The 13,700-nt window shown below is 41.7% G+C and overlaps 1 protein-coding gene across 2 annotated transcripts in view; it reads left to right on the forward strand.

The window, feature by feature from the left end:
• Positions 1–13,700, forward strand: part of LOC145349890 (caspase-8-like) — a 41,536-nt gene that overhangs the window by 13,089 nt on the left and 14,747 nt on the right. For both annotated transcript variants that reach the window (XM_080198513.1, XM_080198512.1), the window contains exons 2-5: positions 1,518–1,820; positions 9,597–9,696; positions 10,187–10,328; positions 12,174–12,322. In XM_080198513.1, the coding sequence (XP_080054639.1) occupies positions 1,534–1,820; positions 9,597–9,696; positions 10,187–10,328; positions 12,174–12,322 (678 nt within the window). In that variant the 5' untranslated portion in view covers positions 1,518–1,533. The remainder of the gene's footprint in view (positions 1–1,517; positions 1,821–9,596; positions 9,697–10,186; positions 10,329–12,173; positions 12,323–13,700) is intronic.

Raw genomic sequence — 13,700 nt, forward strand, 5'->3', positions numbered from 1 at the left:
GGCATCACATAAATCAACTAGAAGCATTCCATGTCTGCTGTCTGAGACGGAATATGGTGTAAAATCCCTAACACAAGGTTCTTGCAGAATGCTGCATAAATGATATTGATATATACCTTATCAGATCTCAGCTTCACAGAGACTGGAAGAAACCCCATGCTCTTCTTCCATTAGTTCCATGGAATCCGTTACACCATCTAATGAGGATGTTTAGACCGTGGGTAAATGTTTAATCTGAAACTCAGCACTTACTTTAGTGGAAGGATTATAACTCCCAGTGGTCAGGTGAAGAGGGTCAGAACCGTATTCCCTCTGTTTACTCAAAAAAGGTGATTCTACAGTCCCTGCTGGTTTAATGAGAGCCCCTGAAATGGGTTTAATTCCCCCTCCACCTTGATTGACCCTTTTGCATGTTTACCTCAATCTTTTGTCCTGTTTGCCCAATTTTCTGTCCCACTGCTCTTACTGTACTCCTCCCCTCCTCTCATACAGGCAGGTCCTTCTTGTTTTAATCTATCTATATCTGTCAGGACAGCATGATGGCACAGTTGTTAGTGCTGTTGCCTCACAGTGCCAGGGTCCCAGGTTCAATTCCCACCTCAGGTCACTGTCTGGGTGGAATTTGCATTTTTGCCCCATGTCTGCGTGGGTTTCCTCTGGCTGCTCTGGTTTCCTCCCACAGTCCAAAGATGTGTGGGTTAGGTTGATTGACCGTGCTAAATTGATCCTAGTGTTGGGGGATTTGCAGGATAAATGTGTGGGGTTACAGGGATAAAGCCTGGGTGGGATTGTGGTCAGACTCGATGGACTGAATGGCATCCTTCTGTACTATAGGGATTCTAAGATTCTAAGATCTACATCTGAATGATGGTCACTTGGGCGATCTATTGTCGGGTGATGTAACTGGCAAGAAATACTACCTTCCACAGAAGAGGTGAGGAAACAATTTGGAGACAAGAATTACGACTGAAATTCACTAAACTTGAAATGCATTCACACAACCTAAAGTCAAACTACAGTCCAAAAAGTTCAGTAACTCAAAATTCTTGGGTGATGCTACAAATTCCAGTCAGATCTCGCAGATGTGGTGGTTTACTGGTTACGTAATTAGACTAATGTTCTGGAGAATGCGGTTTAAATTCTATTTCAACCATTTGAAATTTTGAATTCAATTTACAAGCAAATCTGTGGAAAGAACGTACAGGTCTCAGCTGTTAGACTGTTGTAAAAGCCGAACTGGGTTCACAAATGCCTTTTAAGAAAGGAAATGCAGCATTCATACTTGGTTCAGCGTGTAGATAAATGTAGACTAACTCCATAACTATTTGAAACGGTCTCGTAAAGCACTGAGGCTTTCTGAAACCATGACAGTGATGCTTTCGCAAACAAGACACCTTCTCAGAGCAACAGCGGCTGCACAGTAAAATCTCTCTTGCCAGAGACAGCCACATTAACAGAAAATGGTAACACCTTAAACTGAAACTTATCTCTGAATCCAAATTCTGCTTTCCTTTTAGGAGACTGAAGGGGAAAATGGCTACTCCCTTGAAGAATGCAAAATTATACAAAATAAGTGGCGAATTGGATGAAGAGGAGATGCGGGACTTGAGGTTCCTGTGCACTGATTACATTCCAGCAGGCAAAACGATAGGCAGTGTACTGGAGTTATTCACAGAGCTGCAGCAGCAAGAATTGGATATTGTTCCAGAACTCCTGTATCGAATTCAGCGTTTTAAATTGCTCACCGTTTTAGGAAAACAGAGGGCAGACATGGAAGAGTTTTTGCAACAAAAAGAAAATTTGAAGATCTCAAGTTACAGGTTTTTAAAAATATATTATTCATTGAATGATTGATTTTTTTCCTCCCCCCAGGATCTGACTACGAAGGTGCTATCAGTCCCTTGCTTGGATATGGTTCCATGCCGAGCATTCACTCTGGAGTATTATTCAGCTACTTAAAAATAGAAACATCCTCATCATTTCTTTACACATATTTTCTAGCAGGGTGCATGAGAAAGATCTCCATTTATATAGCGCCCGTTACAACTTCAGTACACGACGAAGTGCTTTACAGCCAATAAAAGACTTCTGAAGGGTAATCACTGTAGAACTTGTGATAGTCATAAAGAGCAGATAACTTGGCCGATTATTTATAGCTCAAAGATCCTGAAAGAAATTGTAAAGCTTATCTCTTGCATTACCCTCGATCAAGCCTGGGACTTTCTGGTCTAACAGCTCATTTACCCGTTAACTGTTGTGGTTTGCCTTTGGGTCATGTGCATTGCTCATGGCAGTCAGGCTTTGAACTAAAGTAAAACCATGTAAATTAATTTCAAAGCTACAACACAAAGCAAACAGATTATAGCCTCGCACCTCCACTCAACTGCTTGCTACTTAAAGCATGGAAGGAGGCCATTCAGCCCATCCGTTTACAGTGTCTCTAAGTGCATTCCAGCTATTTCCACTCTTTTTGGGAGTTGACCCTGGAGCTTCTGGCTCAGAGGCGGTGATGTCATCCACTCTGCTACACGACTTCACAAATCATTAAACGTAGATCAAAGTCAGCAATAGTTCAAGTGCTAATCCTTGGGAAAGAGCACACTAAACTCCCTTCCAGTCCACAAAAATGCTGTTCACCACAACTTTGTTTTCCATCCCAGAGCCAATTTTGTATCTATACTGCAACTTCATTTATCCTGTAGACTTCAATTTTGCCATCAAACCTAATATGTGATACTTTATCAAACATTTTTTTGAAAGTCTCAACACTTGAGCATTACGGCCAAGCCCAGGTTGAGTCACACACTTCCCATAAGTATCAAAAAATTATGACAAGAAAATTCCTGGCCTCCTTTTGTTTAACTCGGGATATTCACTGTTCTCTGGAAGTCAAATGATTTCCCACTTACCAGCTGTACAAGGTGTTACGCTAAGCAGTTAGCCAGGTAAAATCCCAAATGATGAGTCATTTATAACAATTTTTTTAAAAGTTTATTTATTAGTCACAAGTAAGGCTTACATTAACCCTGCAATGAAGTTACTGTGAAATTCCCCTAGTTGCCACGCCCAACACCCGCTCAGATCAATGCACCTAACCAGCACGTCTTTCAGAATGTGGGAGGAAACCAGAGCAACCAGAGGAAACCCACACAGACATGGGGAGAATGTGCAAACTCCAGCCAGGCAGTGACCCAAGCCAGGAATCAAACCCAGGTCCTTGGCAGTGTGAGGCAGCAGTGCTCACCGCTGTGCCACCGTGCCACCCTGTTTGTTCATAGGATGGAGAAGATTTGTGAACCAGGTCAGCACTTTTCAATAAACATCATGCTATCCCTATGATTCTTCATGAGGAGCTGTAATTAGCTGTCAGACCCATTTATATGGTATTGTAATGTCTTCCTGGGCAAACAACCCCTCTTCAATGCAACTGAAGCATCCACAGAGAGAATGGATACCAAGAATCACCTGTCAGAGACCAAGCCCATAGAGCCCATAGTTCCTGATAAAATATGACACAATCCAAAAACTTGGTGACACCATAGGTTGGATTTTACAGTCTCACTTGTCCCAAAACAGTAAAATCCCACCCAAGGTCAATGGACCTTTCCATGGTTCACATCATGGGACAGTAAAATTCCAGCCCATGTGTTTTGCACTGTGATCATTGTTGATATGATGTTTTGATTTATTATTGTCACATGTTTTAGTATACAGTGAAAAGTATTGCTTCTTGCACACTAAACAGAGAGAACATACCATTCATAGAGAAGGAAAGGAGAGAGTGCAGAATGTAGTGTTAGTCATATCTAGGGTGTAGAGAAAGATCAACTTAATGCAAGATAGATCCATTCAAAAGTCTGACAGCAGCAGGGAAGAAACTATTCTTGAGTCAGTTGGTACATGACCTCAGACTTTTGTATCTTTTTCCCGACGGAAGAAGGTGGAAGAGAGAATGTCCGGGGTGCGTGGGGTCCATAATTATGCTGGCTGCTTTGCTGAGGCAGCAGGAAGTGTAGATGGGGAATGGAAGAGTGTGTACTCCATGCTTGTCCAGTTGTCTTTGACAAAGTACTACATAAAAGGCTGGTTAACAAAATTGAGACTCATGGAATTGGAGAGTCAATGTCTGCTTGGACAAAACATTGGATAAAACATTGACCCCAGCACGAAAACACTATGAGTCATGGCAGATGATTGTTTTTCATACTGGAGGTATGAGTGGAGTTCCCCAAAGCTGAATGCTTGGGCTACTGCCTTTTTAGTGTATAAATGACTTGGATATTGGGAAACAAGGCAAAATTTTAAAATTTTCCAATGTTACCAAACTTGGAGATATGGCAAACAGTGAGGATGATGCCAGTTATGTTAGAGGAATGGGTAGACCAGGTGGAATTTAGTACAGAGAAGTGTGAAGTGGCAGCAGTGATTGGAGGAGGAAAAAGTGTGGAGGGACCTGACAGTTCATGTACATTAATATTTGAAAGTGGCAGGAGATATTGAGAGACCAGTTAGCAAAACACATCAGATCTTGGAATAGAATGGTAACAAGGCGACATAAATTGAGTACAAAAGTTATGCTTTAATTTTCATAAAGCTCTGGTTAGGCCATAACTAGAGTCAGCGGGGGTGGATTTGGGCTGTTGCAGGGAACACATTGAGCCCTTTAAAGGTGAGCCCAGCAGCGTTGGCTCAGAGAGTCTCATGTGTTTCCCATTCTGCCCAAGGGCTACCCAGTAAATCCTGTTAGGTTTGCCAGCAGCCTCCCAGGGGTACGTCTCTCGTTCAAAGGTACTTACTGCCTGATTGAGGAACACGGAATTGGGAAGGGTTGAGAGCTAACCCTTTGCCCTTGCATCTGACTCCCCTTCTGATTCCCTCACACCATTCACCTCTCTCCCCGGATCCCACGATGATCTCGGGTGAAGGCATCACTGTATTGCCGGCAGAAACCACCAATTTTAGCAGTGCTGCCAGCAATGGAGAGCTGCTGGCATCTGAATGGTTGGCAGTTTGCAATAGTGTTAAATTCCAGGAAAATTCAACTCAAAGCAGTTAGGTGCCTCACACGTACTTCATTTGGTTGGGCCTGCATCAGGAACATTAAAATCAGCAGGCAACCTGTTCTTAAACCTCTACATTGTGTTAAAATTCTTCCTACATTCAAAATCCTCCTCAAAATCTGCTTCTTGGATCATGCCTTTGGCTCAGAAGAAAATATTTTAAAAACTCATTTAATATGGCTAATATGTCACTGACTAGAATCCATGAAGGATTTCTTTCAATGAGTTCCTATGGTTATCAATGTGAAAGCTGTCTGTGACCAGCAAACAAACACCAAGCATTAGCATTAATATTGGGTGGGATTCTCTGGCCGTTTACACCAACCAGATTCTCTGGTCTTGCTGCAGTGAGTGGAAATTAGGCTGAGCGCCTAATTCTCTGTCCTCGCTGGCAGCAGGGTGAGGTGTGAATTCCAGCCATTATATTAATTAACAAACGGTTCCCTCTCAGGTACTGTCTCCTGTTCCCTTTCTAATCTTCTATCATCACACCACTCCTTCAAGAAAAGATGTGCTTTACCCCTCCATCCTTGCAAACTACTAACCCATCTGTACCCTCCCTCCCTTCCCCAAGTTCTTGAACTTGGTAACATCTCTCAAATCCATGTCCAACTTTCCTGCAACTGTGTGCTTGAATCCTTGAAACATCCTTGTTAAAGTCACTAATAGCTTTCTTTGTAACTGTGACACAAGTAAACTACTCTTCCTTGTCCTTCTTGACTTATTTTTAGCATTTGACACGGTTGGCAATCCCATTTTCCTGCAATAGTATTCTTTTGTCCTTCAGCTTGATGGGACTGCCTTTGCTTGGTTCTATCCTTACCTGTCAAATCGTGGCCAGAGAATCATCTGAAAAGTCTTCTCTTCATGCTCCTGCATCTTTTCTCCAGAGTTATCCAAGAACCTGTCCTTGTGACCCCCCACCAACACCACAAACCTACATGCTGCTACTTGGTGACAAAAGACATGGCATCATGTTCTACATGATGAGCACTCAGTCCTACCTCACCCTCACCACCATGCAACCTCTCTAATATCTCAGATTTGTCACACTGCTTCTCTAACATCCAGTTATGAATAGAGCACAATTTCCTCTAAAGTTGGGAAGACTAAAGCTATTCCGTTGTTCTGTCCCCCATTTTCAGAAACTTCATTCCAACCTCTCCTCATCCACTATCTGAGGTTGAAACTACACTGTGCATCGTCTCAGGATCCTACTTGACTGAACTGAACTTTGGACACTAGATCCTCTTCAGCACATTTCCATCACCATAACATCAGCCATCTGCTGCTGAAACCTTCATCCACATTTTTGTTAACTCCAGGCTCAATTATTCCAATGTTCTCCCAGCAGGCATCTCATAGTCCACCCTCCAGGGAACAGAAATTCTTCCGACATCCTGCTGCCCATGTCCTCACCTGCTCCAAGCCCCTGTACTCACTGATTCCCACTGTTTGTAGATCAACTAACACCTCAGATTTAACATTCTCATCCTGTGTTCAAATTCCTCCAAGTCCTCACTACTCTGGAAATCTGTAAATTTCTTAGCTCTACTATCCTCTGAGATCCCTGTGTCACTTTACTTCTGGCCTCTTATATAATTCCCACTCTCTCCATCCCATAAGTGGCATCTGTGCCTCATTCTGTAGTCTGGCAATCCTCTTCCAAACTTCTCTTTCCTTTTGTAAAACCCTCCTCTAAATCTATCCTTTTGATCAAGCTTTCTTTCATCCCTCCTAACAATCTATGGTGAGTGTCAATTTTAGTCTGTTGTGAATCACCTTCAGACCATTATCTATATTAAAGGCACTGTAGAAATGCAAGTTGTTATTGTATAAAGCACTGAACACACTTACTCTAATCCCATTGCTGTTAATGGGATCTTTCTATGTATCAAAAACCACTGTATTTTTCTACATAAAGCCAATGGATTCCACAGCAGAAGCTGCGAGAGATAGTGAGAAATATGGGAAGGTATATAAATGAAAATTCCTCCTCTGTTAGATGCAGAGTAAGGCTCTAATTACTGCCCACTTGCAGTAAATCACAATTTCAGAAGTGTCACATCTCCCATGCTTCTTTTCAACATAAACCTCCCAGTTGCTTTTCTGATGGAGGCTGTCAATTTGTAATGAATTTGGGGCAGTTAGTCCTGTGGGTCATTTCCCACGAAGGAAGGGGATCAAAATGACTCAAATCCATTTCAGTGAGCACCATACTGAGAGCTGAGCATCACAGATTCGGAATCGAGCCCCAATTCAAAGCAGCAAAAAGGTGTTTCATCCAATTCCTTCAAAACAACATTTTCAGAACTAATTACTATTTGTCAAATGCATCTTTTTTGAGATGACTAATACGCAGCATCTCTCAAAACCTAACAGAACCTAGTTAGTAAAAGTATTGCCTGGTGCAGCACTAAGAACTAGATTTATGGACCACAAAGTCCCAAATTTTCTTGGCAGCTGGGGTGAACTGCTAAAAGTCAGCACCTATATATATTGTGTGAGGAGAGAGTTTGGAAAAGTTAACATGCGAATTGCTTCTTACATCAGGAATTGTGCTTTTGAAAAATAGAGTTGATCTGTATACAAGCCACAAGATAATGATTTCCAGTTCACAGAATCATAGAATCCCTACAGTCCAAAAGGAGGCCATTTGGTCCATCAAGTCTGCACCGACAACATTCCTACCCAGGCCCCATCCCTGTAACCCCATGTATTTACCCTGCTAGTACCCCTGATACTAATGGGCTGTTTAGCATGGCCAATCAACTTAACCTGCACATTGATTCCTGTGGTGGCAAGATTGTCGTGTGAGGAGAGATTGGGTTGACTGGGCCTGTATTTACTAGCACTTAGAAGAATGAGAAGGGATCTAATTAAAAGGTATAGAATTCTGGCAGGACTGGACAAACTGGATGCAGGAATGTTATCTCCAGTTGCTGAGGGGACCAGGAGTCTTATGATACCGAGTAGGACATTTAGAACTGAGATGAGGAGAAACTTCTTCACTTAGAAGATGGTGAACTGCAGAAGGCTGTGGAGGCCATGTCACTGAATATACTTAAGAAGGAAATAGATAGGATTTCTAAACTCAAAAACCATCAAGGGGTAGGGGGGAGCACAGGAATATGGCGCTGAGAATCAGCCATGATCATATTGCATTATGAAGCAGGCTCAAAGGGTCAAATGGCCTACCCCTGCTCCTGTTTTCTTATTTTTAAGTTTCAAAGAAACAAAATTTAAAAGGGCAGAGAAGGATTAAGAGTGGAATCATTAAAGGTAAAGGATCAATGCCATTGACAGAAAGTAGTAGAGGCCAAAATGTATCTGATTTCAAGAAGAAATTAGATATAGCTTGTGGGGCTAAAGGGATCAAAGGATATGGGGAAAAGGGGGAATCAGGATATTGAATTCGATGATCAGCGATGATCAAATGTCTTCATGCCGCCACAGTATTTAAGAAAGCCCACCAACGCCTTTACTTTCTCAGAAAACTAAGGAAATTTGGCATGTTAGCTACAACTCTCACCAATGTTTACAGATGCACCATAGAAAGCATTCTTTCTGGTTGTATCACAGCTTGGTATGGCTCCTGCTCTGCCCAAGACTACAAGAAACTAGAAAAGGCCATGAATGTAGCTCAATCCATCACACAAACCGGCCTTATATCCATTGACTCTGTCTACACTTCCCATTGCCTCGGAAAAGCAGCCAGTATAATTAAGGACACCACATTCCCCGGACATTCTCTCTTCCACCTTCTTCCACCAGGAGAAAGGTAGAAAAGTCTGAGGTCACTTACCAACCGACTCAAGCACAGTTTCTTCCCTGCTGCCATCAGATTTTTGAATTGATCTACTTCGCATTAAGTTGATCTTTCTCTACACCCTACCTATGACTGTAACACTACATTCTCTCGTTTCCTTCTCTGTGAACGGCATGCTTTGTTTGTATAACGCACAAGAAACGATACTTTTCACTGTATACTAATACATGTATTATGGGCGTCACGGTGGCACAGTGGTTAGCACTCCTGCCTCACAGCGCCAGGGACCTGGGTTCAATTCCAACCTCGAGTCACTGTCCGTGTGGAGTCTGCACTTTCTCCCCGTGTCTGCATGGGTTTGCTCCAGGTACTCCTGTTTCCTCCCACACTCCAAAGGTGTGCGGGTTAGGTGGATTGGCCACACTAAATTGACCATAGTGTCAGGGGCTTTAGCAGGGTAATTGTGCAAGGTTATGGGGATAGGGCTTGAGTGGGATTGTGATCTGTACAGACTTGATGGGCCGAATGACCTCCTTCTATACTGTATGGATTGACAATAATAAATCAATTCAAATCAAAATGAATGGCAGAGCAGGCTTGAAGGACAGAATGGCCTACCCCTGCTTCTAGTTTCTATGTTTAGAGATGTAAAGAGGCTATACAATTGTAGTGTGAAAGATGCAATAAAATTGATTTTGACCTATCACCAGGCCTACCTCAGTTCTTATTTTCTATGTTTCTAAAATGTCACTCATTTCTGTGTACAGAGTGCTGCTCTATAACCTTTCCAAAGAGATCAATGAAGAAGAGTTCAATAGCATAAAATTTTTATTACAAGGAGGCAAGAAGAGATATCAGGAAATTAAGGTAAGCTGGAGTGTGTATCAGTCTGCTCCATTCATGTGTGTATTAAGTTTGAAACATAAAATTTACTAATCCTACAAACATTACTATGGAAGTTTTTTTCTGCTGAAATATTGAGCTCAGAAAGAACTCCCTGGTAGTGGAATGTTTAACTGGTTCATACCCAGCAATAGGACCCAGGTTTGAAGACCAGTTCCCACAAATACGTCCCACAAAACGTCTTGCAATTGGCATCATCATTCCTGTGCTGGCAAAAATTTAGTGAGTGCTACCACTCCTGATTGGAAAGCAATTGTGTGAACTTTGCTTCGTCTTCACCTGGTAAAACTGCCTGGTGATATTCACAGTCTGAGGAACAAGCTTTTTGAAGTCCTCAAAAGGGTCTGTCCTGTGGGTCCATGACCCATGAAAGGTCAAGACAGTATGGAAGTAATGATTTAAAGAAATCTCACTGATCTAATGGGTAATGTGTTTGTGATTTGTCTTCTTTAAGAATTTTATGGAGCTCTGCATTGACCTGGAAAAAAAGGAACAACTAGAACCAGATAATGTACAAATTCTGCTGAAAGCCATGGAGACAATAAAAAGAGCTGATCTAAAGAGCAGGCTGAAAAGCTACCAGGACATGACTAATGGTACACAAAGTCTCATTCTGCAGTTTGTAAAACTGGGAGCTACTTTTAATGAGTGAACATTTGTTGTGATGACAATGGCGGGTTTTTAACAAATGTGGTTGAGAGTGGGAGCTTATTGATATGAGGCATGCTGGGAAAAATCAATCAACGATTCAATCCAAAGCCAACGTTCTACCCAATAACTACAGAAAAACCAATCTAACAGTTCTAAACTCCATCAAAAAGACTTAATCATACATCCCCTTCAATTGTCGGTCTACTCTTTGTCAAAATTTAGTGTTTTGTACTTTTAGGGAATCCTTTTCTGATTTGATAGTCCATTTACTAGTCTTCCTAAGAAAATATCTGACCCTGTTCACCAGCTCTCATCTTGATGAAACCTACCTGCCAAGATCACTACCATTGATCCAATTTGTTCAAAGGATAACACCAGATTTTATATCAGTCATGTATGTTGGATTCTGTCACTTTCAGATGTCACCAAGAGTTCATACCTTTATCCTTTCACGAAAAACAATAACTAAATCGTTACATATTTATCTCCACCATGCCCTTTGATAGGGCAAACACAGTTTTATTGCTTTCTTCATTCTACAAATATATAGTCTCTTCAAGTCTCTAAAGTCTAAGCAATGGCTTCTAGCCATTACCTTTAATGATTCCAGCCTTATTCCTTCTCCACCCTTTTAATTTTTTGTTTAAATTTCCCATGACCTCAAAAACATTTTAGGATGCTTCCTAAAATGTGATTTTCCTTTGTTTCTGCCATTTTCCTGTTAACAACTTTTGCTGCCTATGAAGCATGTGTCCATCAGAGAATTAAATAAAGCTTTCGTGTCTGGTGCAAGTCTGCCGCAGATCTTGCAATCCTTGTTTTCGATGGGCAAGATCACTCAACCTTTGTCTTATTTAGAAAATAAAATTATGCTGTGATTTCACATCTTCACCAAATCAAGGTTCACCACACTTTTCTACTCTAATCCTTTCTTTTCCCAAGCCTCAGACTGGCTTATCTTCTCAATCCTTTCTTTTCTCTTACGATTGATACATGTTAAAAATTTCAAACTTGGCATCAACTTGTCGCCATTTACTGATTTGCTTCCTCTTTTCTTATACTTTTTCCTTCAGTTTGGTGGCGTTCTGTTTTATGGGTCTTGGTCCATCATTGTGGTTGCTCCATAAGATTACCAACTTTGGTTGGTGGCATTCTTGTTTGATTATGTGGCACCTGACCACAGGGCGCATAACTAATAAAGGTCTGACCACAATATTTCATTATGTGGCATTTCCTGGAGCAATATTTGTTCATGTGATTTATACAGAGGTTTTTGCATCTTTCGCCTAAAGTTTGGAATTGTGAGCTGAGTAATTTTGCCTGTGGTTTTGCACCAGCAGCAGAACCAAAAGGCCACCCATGAATAGATGGGGGGAGGGCAAGAAAGAAGGGAAACGTGAGAGCAGGAAAGAGGCAAACACAAGGAATCTCTGACATTTCCAAGATTACTCCCTGCCCCCCACAATGTTTTCAGGGTCCCACTTGCTGACAATCACTGATTGGTGAGGTGCTCCATACACAGTCAATGGAAGCTGCAATTTCTGAGTTTTGCCAAATCTCGAAAGTCTCCCCAGTGGGGAAGTGACTGTCTGCAGGTGGCACTGTGAAGTGGTGGGGACTGGGGCAAAGGAGACTGAAGCAGGAAACTCCCAGTCATTTCATGAGAGTTGGCTCAGTAATGTAAAACTGCACCCCACCATTTGATTTACCTTAATTTACTGTGATGTGCACTATCTTCTTTCTTCACTTTTTTAAAAAAGATACTAATGAAACTTTTTTTTTGCTTCAAGTTACACTTCCACAACAAGAAAGCAGCAGGCAATCAAAAGAACCTAACCAATGGATGACCCCTGCAGTCAGCTGCCCTGCCCTGGCCGATGCCAAACCTGTTTCAGCAGGAACCGAGAGTCACCAGGAATCTCAGCAAGTGCCATCCACTGTAGGATTATAACAAATTATTGTTATCTGTAGCAGTGCACATAGGAAGTCTTTCTATGGCATTGCCTTTTTACTTACTCTAAGTCTGCAATCTTGCTTTCTCTGATGCACTGGGCTGAAGATTCCTGACTGCTATAGGTGATGGGCTGAAAGATCAGTAATATTTCACAGAGCCTCATTATGACCTGCAGGGATCTATACAGTTTCACTAATCTGTTGTGGCGATAGAGATACTGTCAATAGGTGAGCACCTATGTATTTGAGTTCGACGGTTTAGTTTGGAGATGACCAGGCAATAGTTCTGAGAATTCAAAATTGGATAGGGAAACTTTCCTTTTCAAGTACTGGATTACAAATGAAAACCAATACTAAAGTACAAAACTGTAACCATTCACGCACATACAAATAGACTGCTTTACCTGAACTCAATCAATTCTCAGTTCATCTATTTGTAGTCAAGCCATTTGACAGTATCAACCCACCCCAGTCATGTTTATAGTTTGGGTGCAAGGTCCAGCAGATAGTGAGTAGCTTGAATTTGAGGGCAAATTGACCTCAGTTGGGTGGTTTCAGAAGTCTGGTTATTTGAAGAATTATGCAAGGACAAGATTGGTGGGGCTGCCCTCGCTTGTTTTTATTCTTACCTGTCGAATCGTAGCCAGAGAATCACCTGAAAAGTCTTCTTCTCTTCATGCTCCAGGGTTTATCTCCAGGGTTCTCCAAGGATCTACCCTTGTGCCCTATATCACCCCACACCATCTTGACTCCCAAGTCTTCCTGCATGAATCTCACTTCCATCATGTGGAAATGGGTGGCCGAGGGTAAATGTTACAAGCAGCTTGTGTGTTTCTGTGTGTCCCATGGGCTGGGGCTAATTCTACTCTCGAGTTCCAAATCATTGTACGCGCTAACTTTCCAGCATTGCCACTGTTTTGAAACCAAGACTCACACAAATGCTACTTCATCCTCTAACTGCTTCTTATACTTCATTATTGTTTAGTTCTCTGACCGCATTACTTTTTCCTCTTTTAAGTTTTAGTCATGTTCTGGCTTCCAAACAAGAAAAAGCAATTGCCTGTTGCTGCAAGAAATGAATGTTGGGGAAGTAGATGAACAATAAAGCAAAATTACAACAGTTGACCACTTGTCTGAATCTAAGATGGGGTGTATCATGAGTTAACTAACTCCATCTCCAAGTGAAAACAAAACATATCAAATTAAAGCCCTGTAATATGTCACTGGAGGCAGAAATCCCTTCACCAAATACCCTTTATTTACAAGTCTGACAGCTGTTTACAGAGTCCTTTCAGTTAGCAGACTACATTAGGAGTGTCAGAGGGACTGACACTCCTGGTTAAGTACAAAGCAAAAGGCTCCCT

Source organism: Carcharhinus amblyrhynchos, chromosome 11, assembly GCF_965287045.1.
Source record: "Carcharhinus amblyrhynchos chromosome 11, sCarAmb.v2.hapA, whole genome shotgun sequence".
Taxonomy (NCBI): domain Eukaryota; kingdom Metazoa; phylum Chordata; class Chondrichthyes; order Carcharhiniformes; family Carcharhinidae; genus Carcharhinus; species Carcharhinus amblyrhynchos.